At 38.4% G+C, this 22593-nt stretch overlaps 1 protein-coding gene across 1 annotated transcript in view; it reads left to right on the forward strand.

The window, feature by feature from the left end:
• The window catches only part of tln2b (talin 2b), a 116777-nt gene that overhangs the window by 23037 nt on the left and 71147 nt on the right, over positions 1 to 22593 (forward strand). The window contains exons 2-6 of the mRNA XM_088416478.1: positions 18516 to 18686; positions 18768 to 18865; positions 19004 to 19133; positions 20354 to 20509; positions 21072 to 21214. Coding sequence (XP_088272604.1) covers positions 18551 to 18686; positions 18768 to 18865; positions 19004 to 19133; positions 20354 to 20509; positions 21072 to 21214 — 663 coding nt within the window. The 5' untranslated portion in view covers positions 18516 to 18550. The remainder of the gene's footprint in view (positions 1 to 18515; positions 18687 to 18767; positions 18866 to 19003; positions 19134 to 20353; positions 20510 to 21071; positions 21215 to 22593) is intronic.

Here is a 22593-nt window from a genome sequence, read left to right on the forward strand (position 1 = left end):
ATCTGAGACGAAATTACCAACATTTGTGCACATTATGCCCATTAATGTCTCGTTTTGATTTCTAATTGATAGTAAATACCCAAGTTAAATCTTCAAACCAACAACATTTGGCTTTACACTCTACAGTGCACATCTAATGCTCATGAGTGAGGGGCGTGGCTACAGTCAAATTCAAATTTTGCAACAGTTTTTAACTCGCATCGTCCCTGTTTAACACATTCACTGCCGTTGACATTTGAAGTCGTTCACTGGAATCCAAATGTTTACTGCCACTGACGTATGTGTTTGTTATGTATATTTTTCAATAAAGCATGAATGAGAATCATGCACAGCATGTGAGGTTCAGGCTTGTAAATTATTAAATGCGTTGCCATTATCCTCAAATTCATGCAAAAACAAATTGTGCGAAAGCGAAGTGGTAATGATAACACGTAAAATATCAAACAACTCACAAAGTTACACTCTTATGATGTTTCAAAACATCATTCACAATCCACGTTTTATTTATTTATTTATTTATTTTCATTTCCACTAGTCATGAGACCCGTTCTGTCACATCCTTTTGAATTCGCATGGCTAGCACTCCTCTTATCTTTGAATTCATGACAGCTGCATAACATGAAGTAAAAAAATAATCCGAACAACACCATGGTTTTGTCAACAACTCTGGGCGCCTACTCGTCTGATTCAGTTCGACGATTGGAACCAATCGCTGGCCAGCTTGTCTACAAGTCCAAAATGTGCTTGATCAAAATTGTACAAATATTGCCTTTGTTTTTCCAAAACTGTGATGGAAACACCGCTAATGAAAGTTCCATGTAAATGGTGGCAGTGGCATAATTTTTGATGCGAGATAAGCTTTTGAGTAGAAAATGAAAGAAACTTGCAATAAAAAGCAAAATAATGCACTGTTTGAACAGACAGCTTCTGTTATCTTCACTTTTAGATCAGTCAAAATGCTCAATATGCTCCATGATTAACTCTGCTTTGAAAACAACCGGAAATGCTAACACCTTAGAATGAAATTAGCATAAACATTACAAACCTTATACCTATTCACTGCCAGCCCAGCTAAAATGGATTTTTGACTTTTGTCCCTGGCAACGAATGAGTCGTCATTGACTTGATCTATGCAGTTTGACATCAGCATATCTAACTAACAGAAATATTTACGCAGTAAAAATACAATTGCAGATGGAGCATCACTTTTGAGAAGGGACGTTTCTTCTCAATTGTTTTTCTCCTTACAGTGAAGTCAATATTGTTTTGCTCGGGTCAGTAAAGCTGTAAATTAGCAGCCGGTAATAATCCAAAATGACGATACAGTAAAAGTCAATTTACATAATGAGAAACAACCGAATCAAGCTGAAAGCAATTGAACGAGTGTACCCAATAAAGTATCCAATGGGCATCTCACTACTGAGGAGACGTTCGGTGATCAATGAGAGAACCGTGGAGGAACTCCAGAACATCATTGATTTACTGCTCTGTTTATCTATTTCCTTTGCAACAATAGCCACCTGATCTGGGAATTATCCAAACCTCGAGTTGCTATGGCAACCCATTGACACGGAAAGGATACTGTGCATGGGAGTTCTTAACTAAGCGTGGCAGCATCCTGAACATGCTGCAGCTCCGTGTGAAATGGCTCGTCCGACTCTGCTGAATAATGCGCGCCATATTGACGGTTTGTTCCGTCGTCATGCATAATTTAACGTAGGCAGTCCGGCTCCTGTCAGTTGACCCCTGTTGCACCATGTATACTTTTTGCAGGTGGATGTGGGCGGATCTTTAGTTGAGCAGATGTTCATGAGGTAGATGAACGCCAGAGTTGTTTGTTTGGTTTAAACAAGAAATCTTCAACATCCTTCAGGCCGTGGGGAAAGAACAATGTGAGAAAATTTTTGGAAATTATCGTTTTTGTCATTTTAAACTGTATGTTAATGATATTGCAAGCTATGTTTTACTCTTATGGTAGTCCAAACCAGGATTGACAATTTTTTAAATTATTTCAGGCACTTTGATGCACTTGAGGGTTTGTTTTTTTTTTCAGATTCAGAATCAGCTGTAACCTGAACAAATCCTGTCTTTTTTTTAAGGATACAATCGCATGTATGCTTATTCAAATTTTACAGATCATGATCTCATTTACAGTCAACACAATGGGCGCAAAATATTTTCTCTTTTGTTGGGGAACCTTGCAAAAAAGAATTGAGAAGCGTTGTGATGATCCATCTGTTCTCGTACTAGAATCCTCCTTGACCTTATAAGTTTACAATAATTCTTTGTGGAGTGTTTCAAACCTTTGAGGTCAAACACAATCCGTTCTGGGATGCTGGTTGATCGATTTCTTCGCAGTGAGAGGCAGATTTCCCCACAGTCTTTTCCGTTAATAGAAGTGTTCAAAAAACACTGTGTTATAAAATGTGTTTCGGATGAGTGCCATTTACTGAAGTGGGGGAAGCAAGCTTGCTGATGAGTGACTTCATGCGTCATGCATTCTAATTTTTCAACTGACATAAGAGTGTAAATCTTGTACTTGAGGAATGATTCCATCCATCCATCCATACAGTTTCTACAGCCGCTTATAGTCGTGGATTGCAGTCGACCGGGGGCCGGCCTAGCTATTGTTCGTCGTTTGGCAAGACATCGCATTAAATGAAAAAAAAAAAGAACGTCAATCGAGAAAAAAACAAGAACTTAGCGTTGTCTACATCAAATACAGAGGTAAAGATGATCAATAGCAGATCGTTGTCACAGCTTTGCTTCTGGGAGGAATGCTTTGCTTCTGGGAGGAATTTCAAAATAAAAGCAACCAAGGCTGTTCATTTCATAAATTACTTGATTTTCAAGCATTTTCTGACTTCCTCAAAACGTTTGGTCTATTGATAAAAATGACATTAGCATGATGTCAGATTCTCCACAAGTATTATTTAACTTCTGCTGAAACTAAGTTGCGAAGACAAAAAAAAAAAAAGATTTCATCTCATAGTTACTGTCCGATAAATGTGTCTACTTCTGCTGAAACTAAGCTGCGAAGACAAAAAAAAAAAGATTTCATCTCATAGTTACTGTCCGATAAATGTGTCTATCCTGCCTGGGTCCATTTTCTTGTATCTGCCTGAAAGGAGAAGTGTTGGCTGCTGAAAGCCTAAGTAAAGCGGAGCAAGTTTAAGCTCTATCTCTCACTGCAGTTGGGCGGATTTGAACTTGCGAGTGACACAGCCCAGATGTGTAGTTTCATTCATGGTGTTTACTAAACTGTGCTTACTGAACTGTAATATCAGTAAAACATTGTTTGGTGAGCTCACCCTGAAAGAGGAGATATTAACTGAATATATTTTGGTGTATATGCATCACTGGTCATTGAGTTGTCGACAATTTCTCCTTATAAGGATTCTGTGGAGCTGTCAGCCAATGCCCCCCCCCCCCCCCCCCCCCCCCCAAAAAAAGAAAATTACATCTCTATTATCCTAATAAAGAATAAAATTAATTGAACAGTGGGCCTAAAATCGAGCCCTGAGGTACACAATTCCATTACAGTATGTCTCGCATAAAAGTTAGATAAAAATTGTGCCTATGCAAATGTACTTAAAAATTAAGAGTGACTGAACCTCGTAACCAACAAAATTTCGTTGATTCTTCGCAGTAGAAAGTCTGCATACCATTATTGGTACATGCTTGACACGTTTTCGAATCGCAGGGGCTTTCTTCAAAACAGCGCATCCAGACTGTGCTGTTTTGCGTGACAAATTGCTGCATTGTGAAATGTGACTTCAGGGACATTTCAATTCAGTTTTTTTCTGTGAGTGCTTTCTTTAGCCAATGTTAACATCTCATCCTTTAGTGCCTTTAGTTGTCACGGGGAGACATGTGCACAGCTCCAAAGAGACGCACATGAGGCACTGTTTGTAATGCGGCCTCAAGCTGAGTGATGGGATTTTTGTTTGTCAGCTTCATTGATCATTCGGTGGTAATCATTCATCATTATGAGGAGAAAACGGTTTTGCTTAAAGCCAATGAAGGTCTTGCTGCTTATGTTCGAGACTATATCCGTCTGTGTGTATAAAATGGGAAAATGCTAATTGAATTTCTCGGCAGAAACTTCAACAAAGCAGTCAAACCGAAGTGACACCTTCACTGAAAGCTGTTTTCATTTTTCCGACATGCCCTATCAAAGTGAATCAAAATCAGCCTCCTCAAATGCTTTTTCTTCTCAACGTATCTATGTTCTTTTGACAGGATGGGCGAGAAGCTCTCTGGTTGAGTTCAGCATTGCGCATTGCACAGAGAAAGAGAAGTAGAACACTGTCAAGGTCTCTTGACTGACTTTTAAAAGCTGGCACTCGCTGAAATACGTGAACAAGTGGCGTGCGAGAGTGTGCTCCACATCCACGTGGTTTGCGAAGCGTTCGGTGCCGCTGTCCTGCCTTATATGTTCAGGAACAGGTGGGCACAGCGGCAGCCATAGCAACCGAGGGCAGAGCCGCTGATCTGGAAACAATGGGCCGAAAACATGGCCTCTCATTGAACCTCCTCACGTACAGCTAAGTGGTTTTACTCAACATTGACAGCATATTTGATTACGTTTGCGTTATGCTCCGTGCATTTTAGTGAAAATGTAAGTACGCTACAATGTATGATGTATTGCTGTATAAAATGGGCAGTCAGTTCAAGCGTTAACGTTTTAAAATTCTATAAAACATTTTAAAAAGTGAACTAATTCCTCTTTACTTCCTGTGGTAACTCAGCTAACTATGTAACCAAACTTAGAGGAGAGTCGCCGGCCCAAGAACAGACAAAGTTGGGCATTTATGAAATATTGCTTTAAAAAAATGTTCTAGGGCTCAGTGGGAAAATGAAAAAAAAAAACGTCAACTTTCAAAGGTCAGTTCAGAATCCAAATTAGTGATGGGCATAACAGTTCTTTTAACTCATTCAAAAGACATATTTTTAAGGCGACATTTTTGTAATATTACAGACATTCATTACCAAGTATTACTTAGCATTCTGGAATGCCTGTGAGGTGGCGTCATTCTGCAAGGTAATCTCACTTTGATAGGCTTTTGGCCAGGAAATCAAAGTTAGACCCAATTAAAGAAAAAAAAAGCATTAGCGAGTAAATTAAGATCCGCAAAACCTTGTTTTTTACTTGTACTTTATGTGACGGATGAGATATGTAATGTGAATTTTAGTTTATGTATCATTTTAAATAATGACTCCAGAGAGATGTGTGTATGCTCCCTAGTGGATGTGATTGCTAATTGCAGTTTAGTCTGGACAAAATACATTGAACATACATGTTGTTTGATGTGTATGCTCCCCAGTGGATATGATTGTTTCTTGCAGTCTGCTGCCTAGGCAACACATGCTAGGCATTATACTGTGTGATTAGTTCACTTTGTCATCAGCGCTCTACTTAATTTGATTGAAGACTGTCAAGTTTAACTTTTGCTTTTTGTTTAACACTGTTTTTTTCTGATGTTTTATTTTTTTATTTTTAGTAGAATGACTCAGCGGGATTTTTTTAGGGGGGAGGGGCAAAGATGACAGGAGTGAGAGACGGACCGACGATTGGCTTGCAGAGCGACAGACCAACAATTACAATTTTTGGCTTGAAAAAAAATGGAGGATGTACAATGATAGAAGGGTGGGTGGAACTCCGATGACTTGACAGACCAGCAAAAAAAAATGTAAAACGTACACCTCTTCTGGAAATGACATACGGTCACGAACTGACTCATTCTTTAACACCACCAACATGTGAGTTCATTCACTAGAGTCTCTCCACTGCCCGACGCTGGCTGCTGATTGGTTATAACCGAGAAAAGAATGACTCACTTCAGAAAGTAACCCGTTTGCTCACGTTCGCTCAAAAGGTATCTTCCTTGAAGCGAGTCACTCTCTCCCTGATACAAATGGTTTACATCCTTGGTGTAGCATCTCTCATGGAAAAAAAATGTGATTAATTAGTTAAAAAAATGTTGGGTGACAGCAAAAGAAAAAAATGCATTGAAAAATCTGTTTCATTTCAGCATATTGGTGGATATAAATTACTGATGGAGCCAACTCCTCCAGGCTTTGTCGCGTTTCATTGCTCATAATAGTAAAGTCAGTGTGCAAGCGGTTGTAGTTCAGTCACTTAAAGCGTAGTGAGGGGTAAAAGAAAGGGGTGGGGGCGGGGCTCATTGCCTGGGTGGCAAACGGGAGATTGGAGTCACCTGATTTACAGGTCGTGACTCCTCAGGCAGAATGTTCAGTTTGTAGCCCACCAGAGCTCATTCGTCTAATACCGATGGGCTCTTTTCAGGACTCAATGGATTGCTTCTGTATCTATATTCCTGCACCACGATAACTATCTATGTGTATTGTTTATGCATGGGTGGTTTTGATCGGTTCTCTTATTGAGGTGCACATTTTGTTGGCCTTTTAGAATTGAATGAGGTGAGGCTAATAATATTCCACACAGTTCAACTTTATGGGTGATGTGTTTTAAGCAAGAATAACAAAGATACTCAGTACCAGTCAAAAGTTTGGAAACACCAAAGTGGAAGCCATTCAAGGTCAGAAAGCATCATCTATTTCGTAAATTATCATGTGGTGAGATTGTGGTTTAAACAAAAAAGGCTATTGCAATTTAAATGTACAAAAAATCTACAGCATTTTTAAACCAATACTGCAATCTAGGCTTTAGATTCAAGATGTGAAAAAAAAAATATATCAATGATGCTTTATTTTCCCATAACTAAAAAATGTTCAAATGTACAAGGGTGTTATCCGGGTAAAAGGTCTCTTCTCTGATGAATCATAGATCTGAAATATTATACATGAATAACATATAATTGTGTTTTGATTCAAATTTTTGTTTCATAAATCCATCAGTATTTATTTATAATGACTTAATTACCGGGTATTAATCTACTAATCTTTTAATAATAATAATAATAATAGTAATGTATTTAAGAAAGAAAAACAGGATTAGAGGGTGTTTTCAAACTTTTCACTGGTACAGTAAAAACAGCAGCAGGATTTAGTTTATAAAATATTGTTCTGGTGCTAACAGAAAATGACTAGTGAGCAAGAGTGACTGGGTCTGCCTTTTACTTACATATTCTTGAATTCATTACCATCAAGTATTAACAATCCTCTCTTGAAAGCCCTTAATCTTTCTGTGCTCTGTCTGTTGCATTTTAATTATTGCATATACAGTATGTATTGCTGGCATAGTTGTGCATCACCCGGAAATTGCTTGTCTCACATCCAGCTTGAGTAACATGGCAGTGAAGTGTTTTTTTTTTTTAATTAGATTTTGCAGAGAAGTGTCTGGTTTATGTAAATTACCTCAGTATGTTCTTGCGTTGGCAAGTGCTATATTGTTGTGCTTGAAAGTGTATCTGGTATTTATTTTCGCAATTGTGATGCATGCACAGTTTTCACAGATAATGACTGTATACCGTGAAGTATAGAGACTGCTACGCGACCTAAAGTTTAAAACCTAATTCAGGATGATGGGTGCGATAATCATGATTGCATTGTGTGGTGCTGCAAGCTGATCTGCATTCATAATCATACTAATATTGGTGTGGAAACATTTACAAACCCCCACTGAGCAGCAAAGCCTCATCAGTATGGCACAAAGTGAGCGACAGCGTGACCAGAGCCAGCGGGGGATTTCCGATATGTGCGATATTTGCAACAGGGCTGCATTTTTTTTCTATCGCTATCATGTCATAAAACAGCTTGCTTACGGTTATTTTGCAAATGAAAATCTGACCATTTTTTTAGATCAAGTTGTCAGACGTTTGTATTTGTGGGAGATGCTAACTATCTTTTTAAAATTAATAATTCTATTGGATAATCTTTTGAATAATCACAGATTTGTATTGATTGTGGATATAACTATATTAATAACATATAACTACTGTACTTATGGTTATCTTCTATCCATATTTATTTTTAGACACCAACACAAACTGCCTTTGCTAACCAGCTAGCAATCGTGACTAGCATTTACATTTAAGGTCAAGGAATCATAACTACCATTTTGTTCACATAAAACATGTTAATGTACATTACTCATATAGTAGTGTCTAAACCAGGGGTGCACACACTTTTCCAGCATGCGAGCTACTTATAAAATGACCAAGTCAAAATGATCTACCTACTATAAATTTGCAAAACATATATTTATTTATAAAAATATTGAGAATTCTTTATATGAACCATATATGTTGGTGTACCTTGCATAACTACATGAATCCATATTGCTCAATACAACTCTGTTTTTAAAGTCTTTGAACAGCGAGTCAGCTGCTTCAACAAATGCCTCTTTTACCATTTCTCCGTCTTGGAAGGATTTCTTGTTCTTAACGATTAAGTGACTCACCCGAAACGAAGCTTCGGTGGCTGCCTTTGCTTTTGAAGTTAGCTGTGAGAAAAATGACTGCTGTCCAGACAACTGGGATTTTAGTTCTTTCACCTTTCTCCTTCTCAGCTCGCTTTTCGGAGGGAAGTCAGTATCGTAGTTTTTATGAACAGTCCGAAAATGCCGCTCCACATTTCCCTTTTTCGGTATAGCGATGACAGACTGGCAGATGAGGCAAACGCACTTTGAAAATGACATAGTGAAGAAAAAGTCCACCTCCCATTCCGTATGGAAATGGTACGTTTTTGGCTTTTTACTTGGTCCAGCTCCCTCACTCATTTTTATATCCTTACGTTTAGAATAAATAAATTAGAGGCTAACTCACTAGCTTGCGAGAACGCGCCGTTATGTGCGCATGTGCAGTGACCCCTCTGTCAGAAAAGGTCAGATTGGTCAGACCGACCTCCCCCCATATGCCAATAAAGTAACAAATTTCAGAGTGAAGACGGATCATAGGCTGACGTCTACGTTTTAATGCCATGCGATCGACCCACAGTACCTTCGCGATCGACCGGTAGATCGCGATCGACGTATTGGGCACCCCTGGTCTAAACTCATTTACTGCTAATTCTTTGACAATACCATGAAGAAACTAGACAATGTCGTTGCTTGTTAGGTACTGGGCAGACTGGGCACGATTCGTGCTTATCTTCCAAATGCTGGGTAAAATTAGAACAGTGAAAACCAAGACACTATAGATTGTATGTAACGGCATTTGTTTTTTCAGGTAATACAGCCCTAGTACTTTTTGGAAAGATCCTTCCTTTATTTTGGGACGCTTCATGTGCTAATATTATCTTTAATGAAAGCTTGCTAACTACTACTACTACTTCGGCTGCATATGCATTCCCCCCCCCCCCCCCCCCCCCCGGGAGGTAATTCTGTGACATGCATTTTTTCTTTTTTTTTGATGCCGCAATAAAGTCCTCCTGTGTGGAAAATTCTGGTACATACACAGTTCTGTCTCAGCTATGAGATGGTGCTTTTTAGTTGACCTAAATAAATCAACAAACCCAACTTGGTCGACTTTTTTCCTAGGTCTAATACTAACGATACCTTTCTGTTGGGTAAGGGACTCAATGTCATAGCCTCATTTACTTCACACAATGCTTCATCGTAATTGCTTGAGAATTGACAATGGTGAGCAGGAATATTCTTTACTTTAATCCTATTCAAATTAACCGCCATTATCGTTATTGATAGTCGAATTAATAACATATAACATCATGTGAATTAACAGGCTCATTTCAGCTGGGCGGAGCATTCATCCTCAAGGAGCCGTCTCTGTCTCCAGCAATTTGGAAGCAAATTTGTCAAAAGCCCCGAATTAGTGCTGGTATATAGTGGACCACTGCCTGTCTTATAAGACAGCTGGACGACTTCAATAATAGCAGTCTCTTTGTTGTGTGTGCCGTTTATTATCTTATTTGATATCTATCTTTCTCTAAGAAGTTAGGACTACAATCAATACTAATGATTTTATCTGCAGTTCCGTATTAGTCAACGCCGTAAGAGAGAAACAGTCCCATTCATTGTGCTGACTGTGTTGTGAATCCTTTTGAAAGGCTGCTGCTTTGGGGATGCTCCACTTTACTGGATATTTTTAGTGTGAGACGAGCCGCACTCTCCTTCCCAATGACAAGGGCAACATTCATAATTTCTGACCGTATCTTCACCCTTTAAATTGAATTACAGTGGAGTGTGGAGCCCAGGAGCAAAGCGGTGGTGCAGTCATAGCACCAGGAACAATTTGTAAATGTTGTTGTAAAAAGATGTCATTTTAATGCAGAATTTATTCCGGTGGAAGATTAAATATTTCGTTCTGGGCCACAGGTTGTTCAAATTTTTCAAGCATGAATTTTTCTTTTAGGAAGTGATCCATTGCAGGATCATATTGTTGAATTCTCAACTTTTGAAGGAAATATTTTAAGAACATTTTAACATCTCTGACTGCCAACTCCCAACCTACGTTTAAGTAATGCATAGGACTTTTAAGTAATGCACAGGATCGATTGATCGGTATTTTTGAGGTTCTACACTCTAAAATCAGAAAGGTAAAAAATAACCCAAACAGGGTCAAAAAAAAGAAAAATACGCTCTTTTAGTCGAATAAATACCCAAAATTGGGTCAAATGAATAATCCACAAACAGTAGATTTGTTTTGTACCATACTAACCCAAATATGTTGTCTTTTGTTGTACAAAAAAACATTTTGAGGGCTTGGGTTTGTTTCTAATTTATTCAAGGGACCCATCTTTTTAGGCGAAAAAAAATACCCCAAAAAGTGGGTCAAATAAATAACCCTCAAATTTTGGGTTGTTTTGTAGGTTATTCATTGGACACCTTTTATTGTTTGAATAACAACTACTACCACCTACCACCTACTACTACCAAAACTACTGGGTCAAAAATTACCAAATTTTGGTCAAAACTGGAACAAATTGCTTGGTGAATTTGACTCAACGTTTTGGTTTGTTTTGTACAAAATAACGAAAAAATACAGGAGTGTATCCAATCCAAAACTGGTTCAAACCAAAGCAAGAAGGTCAATACAATTTTGATCAATAATTGTTGGTTCTTTTTTTTTTTTTTACAGCAGTTTTAATGGTGATGAACCTCAGAAATTTGCATCAAATTTACTCAAGTATTGGATCAGTCCCTTTTTAAACCTATTTGTGGTATGTTTGACACAAACTGTGTTCTTTTTTATTCAAATGTATTGTGTAGAATGAAATTAAAGGCTTATACGAATATAATTCTACTTCATATCGCTGGATAGTGATATATGTTGCTTACTGAGAGCTCCTTAATTGACATGATGTATGATGAAAGATGTAAGCAAGAGCCTTTGACTGATTACATTTTTGGAGCTGATTGTTTGCTCGTATAATCAATACGATTCCTTTTAAAAGCACCACTTTTTTTCTAGTGACCTAACCTTCTGGCCAGATCTGTTTCCCATAGCAACTAAACACTCCAGATTTATTACGATTTTAAGGGGAGGAACACCAACACAATTTTCACAAAGATAGATTTACAAGCATTTGCTGCACTGCATTGATCCCGGCAAAAACGACCAGTGATAATAATCCACTGTATTAATTGTGTACACTTCCGCATGCAAATGTCTCAATTTTTCATCAGTGTGCCACAATAAACTCCTCCTGACGTTATTAATGCGCTAAAGAATAGTTGACAGAATAATGTCTCTGCGGACTCTTGTGCTACTTACATAGATTAAGGTTGGAGCTGTTAGATACATGCATAATGATTTGAGATTTATTTGCCGTAAATCAAGCTTGCCTCATGCTCATAATTAAGATGTATTTATGGTGGCTGATTAAACGACAAAGTGTTGCATACAATTATGTGACCCCATCTAAGTGCTAAAAAAAAAAAAAGATAGCTTGTTAAGTAGGTCATTAAACTTACACGAAGCAAGGCTCCAAATAACACACCTGACCTTGACATGACTTGCTAGTGCAAATTCTCGACAACAACCAAAACAAGAAGTATACACAGGCAGCAAACTGTTTCAGCAGCCATGTGACTAACCACCTGAGTGTCTTTTCCTGTAAAGACGTCTCGGCCTCAGGGGAGGCACAGTAGGCGTGCAGGAAGCTGACCTTGCCCTCAATCGGACAGCGATAAAAGGCCGTTGTTTTACTATGTGTCATTCATGGTAGAAGAGAAGAACAAGGCCAGGAGCAGTTTAACATATTAACATGCTTATTCTTTAGATTTAATCCAGCTGTGCTAACATTCTCGAAAATTGTTGAGTTTGTGATTAAATTCAGTCATTTGACAGCATTGACATAAAATAGGAAAAAAAAAATCAGATACAGGGGGCCCTCGACTTGAATCCGTTCTTAAAACGCGGTGCAACCTGAATTTCAGTGTAATTCGGAACACCATACGAATAATAACTAAAAAATGATAAATATATAAATTATAAATAAAGTAAATAGATGACTGTATTTTCCGCACTATAAGGCACACCTAAAAGCCTTATTTTTTTTAAAAAAAGCTGATGGTCTTATAATCAGGTGTGCCTTATATATGGATCAATATTTAGATTGGTATTCGTTAGCTGGGGAATGAACTGATAAAGTAAGCTTTACCTGTTTCTTTTGTGTGTTTACAGTTGAACGAGGTTGGTCATATTGACATTGAGTTATTATGCTATTGAGAATTAAGAGTTATTATTTATTTAAATTATGATTGTTATTACTTTGAGTATTACTGTATTGTGATTGAAAAAGTTTTAAAATATGTCATTAATTGAGGGTGCGCCTTATAATCTGGTGCGCCTTATACAGTATATGGAAAAAGTTTTAAAATGTGTCATTAATTGAGGGTGCACCTTATAATCCGGTGCGCCTTATAGTGCAGAAATTACGGTAATTAAAGTAACTCAAACGTAGCTCTCTCTTGCGCGCGACAACTTGTTCGTTTGCATTTCACTGTATTTAGATGTGTAATAATATCTAATTTCACTTCCATGATGATGGCCGATTCTTTACTGCGCACCTGCATAACCTCAAAACATCATAAATCGAGATCGTCTGTATTGCTTTAAAGTGTGGAAAGTTGTTTCAGAATTAAACTTTCCACTTGTTCTACAACGCTTGTAAAAATTGCGCTTTAATCAATGTCAGTCATGCTTGTAAGAGATCCCACCGGGGCTGCTTTTATACTCTGTAATCACTGCTTGGAGTGTATAAGGAAAGCATTTTATTCATTCATGCATCCATCCCGAGCACAAAGATGTGTGTTTACTCTTCAATCAATACTGTGATCCCTGAGTGACCTTGAAAATCATGTAACAGTGTGGGGGTGGAGCAGAAAATATAACAGTACAGAAGAAATACACTCATAGCTTGAAATGGATTTTCAACAACATCCAATTATCCATCCATTTTCTTAGCTGCTTATCTTCACTAGTGCCGCGGGCACGCTGCTGCCCAACCCAGCTGTCTTCAGACAGTAGGTTACACCATGAATTGGTTGAGAAACCCCACACAGGCACGGGGAGAACTTGCAAACTCCACGTAAAAAGGCCAAAGCCATGCATATATATACACGTTGGATCCGTTTTGTATGTATCAGCCTTCTTGTGCCTGATTTGCTGGGGGTTGGACAACAACGATCAATCACACCTTGAAGTGGATATTGATTGGCTCTCATTGTGTTAGGCATAATATGATAGACTTCTGTTGTGGGTGTTAGGGCAATTCCAGGAGCAAAAGGAAGATATGTGAGAATGGAAGAGAATCTAAGAGTTGTAGGTCTAATTCACAGTAAATTTAATTTGAAAAACAAATACCCTGACAGTGACTGATAATTCTTTGTCAAAGGAGCTGCTCAACTTTAGCTTACCTCATAAACGCAAAGCACCCAGCTGTGACGGCAGCCACAACGAACAATAGCAACAAAGATGCAAATGTAGTGAAACATAGCAACACTCTTTGCCAAACTAAACATGAGAACACCCAGCATTCAAGTAAATCTGCAATGGACATCTTAATATCTAAAAGAAACCAGTCCCATTCCTCAATCTGTAACACGTTTCAGGAAAAAAACCTCTGCTTGAAGGTTTTCCTCAGACCTTTTGGGTGCGATTAAAAGATCAATTACCGATCTTGATTAATTAATCAAATTTCTTAATCTCTTGACAGGGCCGCAGGTGGAATTGTGTTAATCCTTATCACTTGACTGGCGTTCAAGCAAACAATTCTGGCATTAATATTTGATGTTCATTTGAGTCTCAAGCATTCACACGTTTAACACCTCTGTGTCAATCAAAACCTCCCATTATCTTTCTAACACTATCTCATTTCATGATGTATAATTTGATGGCAAAATATGCTGTTATATCACAGCAGTGATATACTGTATTATGTTTAATTTGTTGCAATAACCCAACAAAAATAACCAGTAATAATCTAATACTATTATGCATAACTTCGTGATGACTATAATTAAGTTTGCTAATACCCTCAAATGGATTGAAATTGGGGATAATCTTCCATGTGCAATTCTGCAGTCCAGCACACTACTACTTGATGACAGCAATAATGTTCAATGCTCACAAAAGCAAGATCAAAGGACACACCCACCTGCTACCTTCCATTCTTCCTAAGGTTCTTTCATACAATATGGGAACTATACAGCCTTTCTATATAGTACTGTATGATGTAATACAGTATCAACATCCATTGTGTTCTTGAAGGACAGTTTTACGTCCAATTGCCCAGCTCTGGCTCAAGTTTGTTTCCCACTTGGATTCAGGACATAACAAACCAACAAGTTTTGGATAAAGAGCAAGCGAGGCCGAGACTAAGAAGAGGTTTAAACGTTCTGTGGAGTCGTTTTCTTGGCTGTTGGGTGATTAACCGGTGGGGTAATCAGGCTTCATGCTGCTGCTGATACCACAGTCATTAGAGCTTTTTCTCTCTCCAGATGGCTTCTGTGTTTCCTGGTCCTCAGCAAGGTGATCTTTGCTATCTTTGGAGATGTTAACACAACGCCCTTTTTGAAAGCTGATTTGAATGTCTTTTGATTTTTGTACACACGTTTGATGGAGCTTCAAGGTTTTTAGTCTTTATACTGTATTATTTAAACCTTTCAGAAATATTTTTTTTGCATAAAACCTAACTCAATATTCAACATTTGCCATTTTCTGGGCTGATGTGCAGTAAATATGCGCAGGTTGAAAGATCAGTCGAGATAGTTCCATTGAAGTGGATAAAAAAAAAATATTGAATATAATTTTTATTTACGAAGAAGTGTTTTTGTGTTTATTTGTAAATTTTGTATTGAAATTGGCCACCGCCATTGAACAGACACTCACGTCTTGACCCAGGTCCACTGGGCCACTGTGTAGTACACCGTGAAAAAAATAAACAGTAGAAAAATGATGGATGAAAATTGCTAGCCATGCTTGAACACGGTACTCTGCTGTATAACAGTGTTTACAGCAGGATGATGGTGAAAAATGTTCCTCCACATCTGTATGCTTAGGGATTCTAATTATCCTCCAAGGTTTTATCGTGTGATTGCTGCTGTACAGCGAGTACTGAAGTGACGGATGAGGCTGACAACATCATCTACAAATGCCGCACGGTGCATTAAACTTAAATGGATACCATCACAAGTAACCTTGCTTATCATTTGAGACAGGTCTCAGAAAGGTTGGTCTATACACTGTATTTTTGGCAATAAACACATTATGTATGTTTTTGTTTGAGACTGTGTGTAATCTTGGGTGCACGCCCAGGTTGAGTTTTCATTCTGAGACACACGCTGCTTCTCTGGTGGAGTATCTGTGGAAGCACTGCATGCGACAAAAGCTCTGTGGGGCCTCTGAGCAATCCCATGAAAAGGCGAGCTCACGCAGTGCCATTACCTCCCTTTTCTTTCTGCTTGTCTATTTCGACTTTGAAATAAGAAAAACTTGAGAAAAGAAATGGGTTTGTTAGAGAAGAACCACGACAGTGGCACAGGCAGCCTCATTCACAACTTCATCATTATGGTAAATGGACTTGCCAGAATTTGTGCAATGATTCAGTTTTTTGTTTTTTTTGACGCACTATGTACAAAAGCCTGGCTGAGATATGAGCTATTTTTTCTCTACAGTCTGAAAAATATACAAACATTAAAAATACCACAATTTCAATGTTATTGAAAATGCTGGTGACATCTCATTAAAATACATTCTTTAAAACACTCGTGCACTAATCTGCCTCATCACCAGTCACTTTACCACATGCACACACGCACTTTACAAATCCTGCACAGTGCAGGAAAGCTGCTAAATACATACTATTTTGCACTTCATATGATATTGTGTAGTATCTTCCTCATATTTTTACAGTTTATTCCACTCCATCTACTCTATAATATACTGTAAGTGAACAGAATAAGAATTTCATTGTGTAGTATTACAATGCATATGATAATAAAACTCTTGAATCTTGAAAAAGGAGTGACCCAAATATCGGTCGGTCCTTTCACAAATTTCTGGGATATTTTGAACAAAAAATCTTGAACAAAACAACCTCTTTTTATGGTTGTTCAATTGTGCATGACACAATTTATAGAAAAAGGAATACCCCGAACTGGTCGTTAGCCATTTGCAGGACACACAGTGACAAATAACCACTCACAACCACAAACACATACATGGGCATCCAGAGTGTCCACTATACCTAACTTGCATATGTTTGGAAATATGAGAGGAACTCCCAGAAAAACACATACAGGCACTGGGAGAAAATGCAAACACCACACAGGAAGTCAGAAATCAAATGACCAGTTTCCCACTACTTTAAAAACAGCCAGGTCAAAAAATCGGGATCAGGATATTTCTGACCCAATATTTGGGAAAGTTAGACCCAACTTTCTGGAGTGTTTTATACAAAACAACACAACCCATTTTTGGGGGAGAGGGGGGGTTGTTTTATAGAAAAAGAAAAAATAAACTCAAAGTTGGGTCAAATTCAACAAGATATTGGGTTAGTCCTTTTAAGAGCCATATTTGGATTATTTGCAACCCACCTTTTCAGAGTATACAGAATTAACAGAACACATGAAAACAACCAAGTTTTGGTACCACTGCCTCCAAAGGGATTCATTAAAATTCAGTAGAAAAACAATCCTCCCTGTAGTTTCTCATATGACTCATAACCAAACTTAACTATAAATGTTTGTTGCTCTATTATTTTTTTAATTTACTGCTGTAAAGTGCTTGGGATCTGGATAAGGATATGAATAATAACTTGTATTATGGTGCAGATGAGAGAGGCTTAAGGTAAAGATGGCCAAGCAGAAAAGGTCTTTTTTTTTCCCCCTTTTTTTTGCCCATATAAGTCCCTGAAGGCCTGAGCCGCTTGACCTGTGTTGCAGAATGTGACAAAACATCCACTAATTTGTCTCACAGTGAAGACTTGCTTGTGGGGTAGTGAGCAGGCCTGCAGCAAATAATGATGTGGTGGAGGAATGTCATTTTCATTGTTTTTGCTCCAGTGATTCCTGTACATATTAGAGAGGTTATATCTGTATGTACTTACCTTGATTATTTGTAACAACATGCACATGGAGGGTGTGCATGGAGGTGCACGACAAATTCAATTTCCCAGGTGGAAATGACTGCAGGGGCATTTTCTATTTATTTTTTGGTCCTGTTGAATTGTATTCTTTCTCTGTTTCACATTTTCAAATATTTGTGCCATGTCATGCAGGGGCTCAACCACCGATTAATCTAAGCACATTTAACACTCCTGTTATGCCGTGGGTCAAAATGTTTTCTGTATTTGATTAAGTTTTTCGCGCAAGCTATTTCACTGTTTTTAGCTTGCATTGTTGTACCTCGGTTCTTTTATTCAGGAATCACACCTGTATAGAATCGAAAGACCGAGTGCTCCATTTTTAAAAGAGTTAGTTACTATTTGACTCCATTCAACACCATTGACAACTATAGACGTAAATACCCCTTTGATTTCCTCAATTAAAATTTCCAGCATGCTATAGAGTCCAATATTAAGCTTTTTTGATTGCCCTATTCGGCCATAGTGTGCCAAATTCTGGTGGCATTGCCAGAAACTGGTTCTTTAGACAAGTATTTGGTCTCAGTGGAATAAATTCACATGAGCACATACCATTAGGGATTGAGCAAAGCAAAATCTTAACTCATTCAATACCAAAGACGTACTTATAAGTATTTCTAGAGTCCAGACATTCAAGGGTCTGCCATTGAATGAGTTCTAAAATATCCACACCCTCCACTCATTCTCCACTAAAGTTACAATTAAACAAGGCGTTATACAAATTATGGAGACAGTATCAGGAATACCTATATTAACTTTTTTTTGTCGATAGATCCGGTGCTACCAGGGGGGGTGACATTTAAGGTGGCAGGTGCCACTTCTTGCTACCCTGTAAAATTGCTTAACAAGTAGAACCCTATTACAGTAATGACTTGGTAGTATCGAAATTAATTTATGTATAAAATTCCCTGTGACAATGGTGTGACTATCTGTGGTTCATGCGGTTTACATGTTGAGTCATTATTATCCTCTGTGTTCTTTAGGCGTGTAGGACAGTGAGGCCATTTTACCCGCCAAAATGGTGGCTTTGTCACTAAAGATCTGCGTGCGCCAGTGCAATGTGGTTAAGACGATGCAATTTGAACCATCTACGCCCATATACGACGCCTGCAGGATTATACGAGAACGTGTCCCAGAAGCCCAATCCGGACAAGGTTTGAGTTTATGCAAATTTAATAGTGGATGTTTATTTTTATCTATGTACATTCACGCTTTCTCTTTATCCTTTGCTTCAGCTTCCGATTATGGTCTTTTCCTGTCTGACGATGATCCCAGGAAAGGAATATGGCTGGAGTCGGGTAGAACCCTGGATTACTACATGCTACGAAACGGGGTAAGATTATGTAGTACAGTATAAGGTGGAGAACTGTCAGTGTTCATATATCAGTTAAATGTGATTCATCTTTTTAGTGTAACCTGCACATTTTTTGTCCGCTGAGTGCTGAGAGCAAATTGCTCCTTTGCCTTGCAGGATGTTTTGGAGTATAAGAAGAAACAAAGACCGCAGAAGATCAAAATGCTGGATGGCACGGTGAAGACAATCTTGGTGGATGACTCCAAAACGGTGGGGGAGCTGCTCGTCACCATATGCAGTCGAATAGGTGAGTGATCGTCCTTCCCAGTGCGGCTAATAACAATCTTTTTTGCCCATCGTCCGACACTTGAATTATTCATGATCTATTTTATTTTTAGTCCTATGCATAGCGGTTAGCGCATGCAGCGTTTTATCATGAACTGTTCAGTCTATACTTGGACCGCAGGCAGCTTTTGTTAAGCAGTCAAAGTGTTGTCGTTACACTGGAAAAAGTCCTTATCGCCTCTTGTTTGGAAGATAGGTACCATTTATCACATGGAGAAGATGAAGTATTCTCCGTATGGCTCAAACTCCTCTAACGACAACTTTACTTTCCCTTCTCTTGTCACTTTTAATTACAATGGGTTCCTATCCAGTTTACAGTGCCACGCGTCTGACAAATAGCAGTCTTCGCAAATGTTTGTTGGGAGTCTCTTTGCATTATCTACAGCAGTAGTCCACCACCACCGGTCCGTGGATCGATTGGTACCGGGTTGCTTGGGCTGCGCCTGAAATAATGTTTTGGAACTGATTTAATTTAGCAAATCATTCATTTGTGCTTTGTTTGGCTTGATATTTGTTTTTTGGCGCCGCCTCTGGCCGCTGTTGATATTACATTTTATAGTGAGAAGGATGGTGTGGTTTTGGGAACTGTCAGTTGGTGACGCACACGTTGCTTTGTCGCTGTGAAATCTGGACCACGACTGTGTGTAAATTGCACTTTCTTTGTAAGAATGTTGATGTATGACCACAATAGGTCCAAAATGAGTTTGTTTGTCGATCCAACAACTCTGTGGATAACATGCTAGCTAATGTTATTTATTATCTTCATCATGTTATATAGTGCTGCCCTGTGTGTGTTTAGGTGATTCCCATTTTTGTTTGTGCCGGGTATTTCCCTTAAAATTAATAGCTTTTTTGATTCTGTTTTATAATTGACTTGCGTATATTTTTGTACATTTTGATTTTTTTTTTCCACTTTCACCACTCAAAATGTTCAAATACCACAAACAGTTCATTGTGGATGTCTAGAAATTCATGAGTTTCCCGAACGTCTAGTTCATTGTTCTGCAATTTTGTGGCAATTGCTTCATACCTTTATCTGCCTAAATTAGTTTTGCATGTGCTTGTTATACTTCATAAGCGAAAACAGAGAAATGAGAAAAGCTTTTTTTTTCATCATCATCACTTTCTTGAAAAGACATCTCCTAAAATTGAGAATCCTCTTGACTTCCTTCCTCTTTTTAGGAATCACCAACTATGAGGAATACTCGGTCATTCAGGAGGTGTCAGAAGACAAGAAGGAGGATGGTATGGGAACGCTGAAAAAAGACAGAACGCTGTTACTGCGAGACGAGAGGAAAATGGAGAAGCTCAAAGCTAAGCTGCATACAGATGATGATTGTAAGTTCGCCATCATACAGTTACTGTGCTACACCAACCACGACACTCTCAAAATTATTGGGATCGTATACACTTCATTAAACTTCATTCAATTCCTGTAAATTTGTATCCAGATCTGTTTTATCTCATGTTGGAGTAATTGTCAGGTTTCCTAATACTTTAATGTATTTAATCTGTTTTCTTGTTTGTATCCATAAAATTGCTGAAGGTCATGATTTGTTCATTCTTGCTTGAAGATTTTTAATTTACATTAATTGCTTGAAGTTTGAATGAAATACCAGTTTATGCTTTCCCGAGAGAATGCCAATTACAAAATATGCAACGCACAATGTAATCACCAGGAGTTCATTTTAATTTTTGCTGAACATCAACAAAAAAAAACTATTTGCACTGTGAAAAAGATTTTGACGTTCTCCATATTAATTAAGAGGATTATCCATCTAAGATGGTGTGTTCGCGCCTGGTTAATTTCACTCTGAGGATACTCTTCTAATAACATGTTGGTTAAGTGGGCATCTGCTTATTTGAGTTTGGGCCAACACAGTGTGTATTGATTGGGCAGTGAACTGGTTGGATCACAGCAGGACCTTCAGAGAGCAAGGAGTGGAGGAAAGCGAGACGCTGCTGCTTCGACGCAAGTTCTTCTACTCGGACCAGAATGTGGACTCACGGGACCCCGTCCAGCTTAACCTGCTTTATGTCCAGGTAAACCTTTAAAATATTTACACATGGTTCGAGCTCCGTTAATGTTTACAGACTGTGAATCTTGGGACCGAACTGGGCATTAAGGCCAAAATGGTATATCCAGGCAAAGTGAAACATTTACGGTCCACTTGGTTTGATAACAACATTCCGTGAGATGGGGTATTTTAACACAGTGGTGAAGAAAGGGTCAATTACAAGTGCCAAATTGAGCAGACGAGAAAATAAAGTTGCCAGACAGTGTGATGGACTGTTTAATATATCTTGTGGGAAGCTGTTCTGTAATTTGCGGACATCTGCGCAGACAACCTAATGACTAATCTTGGAGGATGAAGTTGAGCTTTGTAAGAACATCCAGTGGAGTTCCTCTAGTCATTTTTGTTTTTCTATTTTCCTGCAAGTGTGGCTCGAGCAATGTTTATAAATGGCGGGCACCCTGCAGTCACTGAAGGGTTCCCCGAGGGGTGTTAGCTACTCATCGGAGTTTGCACTGTGCTCACATCACCACACTCCCATTAGCCTCCTCTCCCCAGGGAGAACCGTATCCTACCGACTCTCACCGAGCAGCAGACACTCATGCATGGAAAAACTTGCAACTGAAAACTTTCAAGAAATAGAATAAGGCTTCTGCTTTAAAAAAAAAAATCATTTTTAAAGTAATTGTAAGGAACATTTTGTTTTTTTTCTCTGCCATTTTCTTAATAGTAATCTTACGTCATAAACGGGATGTCAGGAAATGAAAATTTACATACAAAGACATAAAATCCAAGGCAAAACCTGCTAGCTCACACAATCTGGTGTGAATCAGACACAGACAGACAGACAGACAGATTGTAACTAATTAATCGTGTTGCATTGTGGCAAAAGGGTTCATCTTGGTTACTATTACTCTTTTTGTTTCTGTAAATCGTAAATCCTTGTTGTGATGGATGCTACATGCTAAAATAATAAGCTAACTGGGGAGCAATGCATTAGTTTACAAGACTACTACTTCATTTTCTTCATCTTTTCCGAATTCTTCTGTTCCATTTCTTCTTCTTTCCTATGGGGTTTGGCAAATACTTTTGGCCCATTACCACAACGTGAAATTGTAGTTAAGCTAGGCTACTTTGAGCTAAAAGTAAACATTTTGAATCCAAGCAGAACTTATTTGCTGTTATCCACTACAAATCGGGACTTTGAGTGCGAGTCTGAGCTCAAATTTAAATACATGCAAGTTTCACCTGATTATAAATCGCAGAACCAGCTTAACAATCCGTGGTTTATGGACTGAAAAATATGCTAATCTTTTGCTAGTATAAGGTCTCACCATATGCGTTGACAATAAATAAACAACGTCTAGACTTGTAGCTTCAATGGAGCACACGCAACATTGAACAATA

Source organism: Hippichthys cyanospilos, chromosome 6 (assembly GCF_059441005.1).
Source record: "Hippichthys cyanospilos isolate Australia breed blue-spotted pipefish chromosome 6, RoL_Hcya_1.0, whole genome shotgun sequence".
In the NCBI taxonomy this organism is placed as follows: Eukaryota; Metazoa; Chordata; class Actinopteri; order Syngnathiformes; family Syngnathidae; genus Hippichthys; species Hippichthys cyanospilos.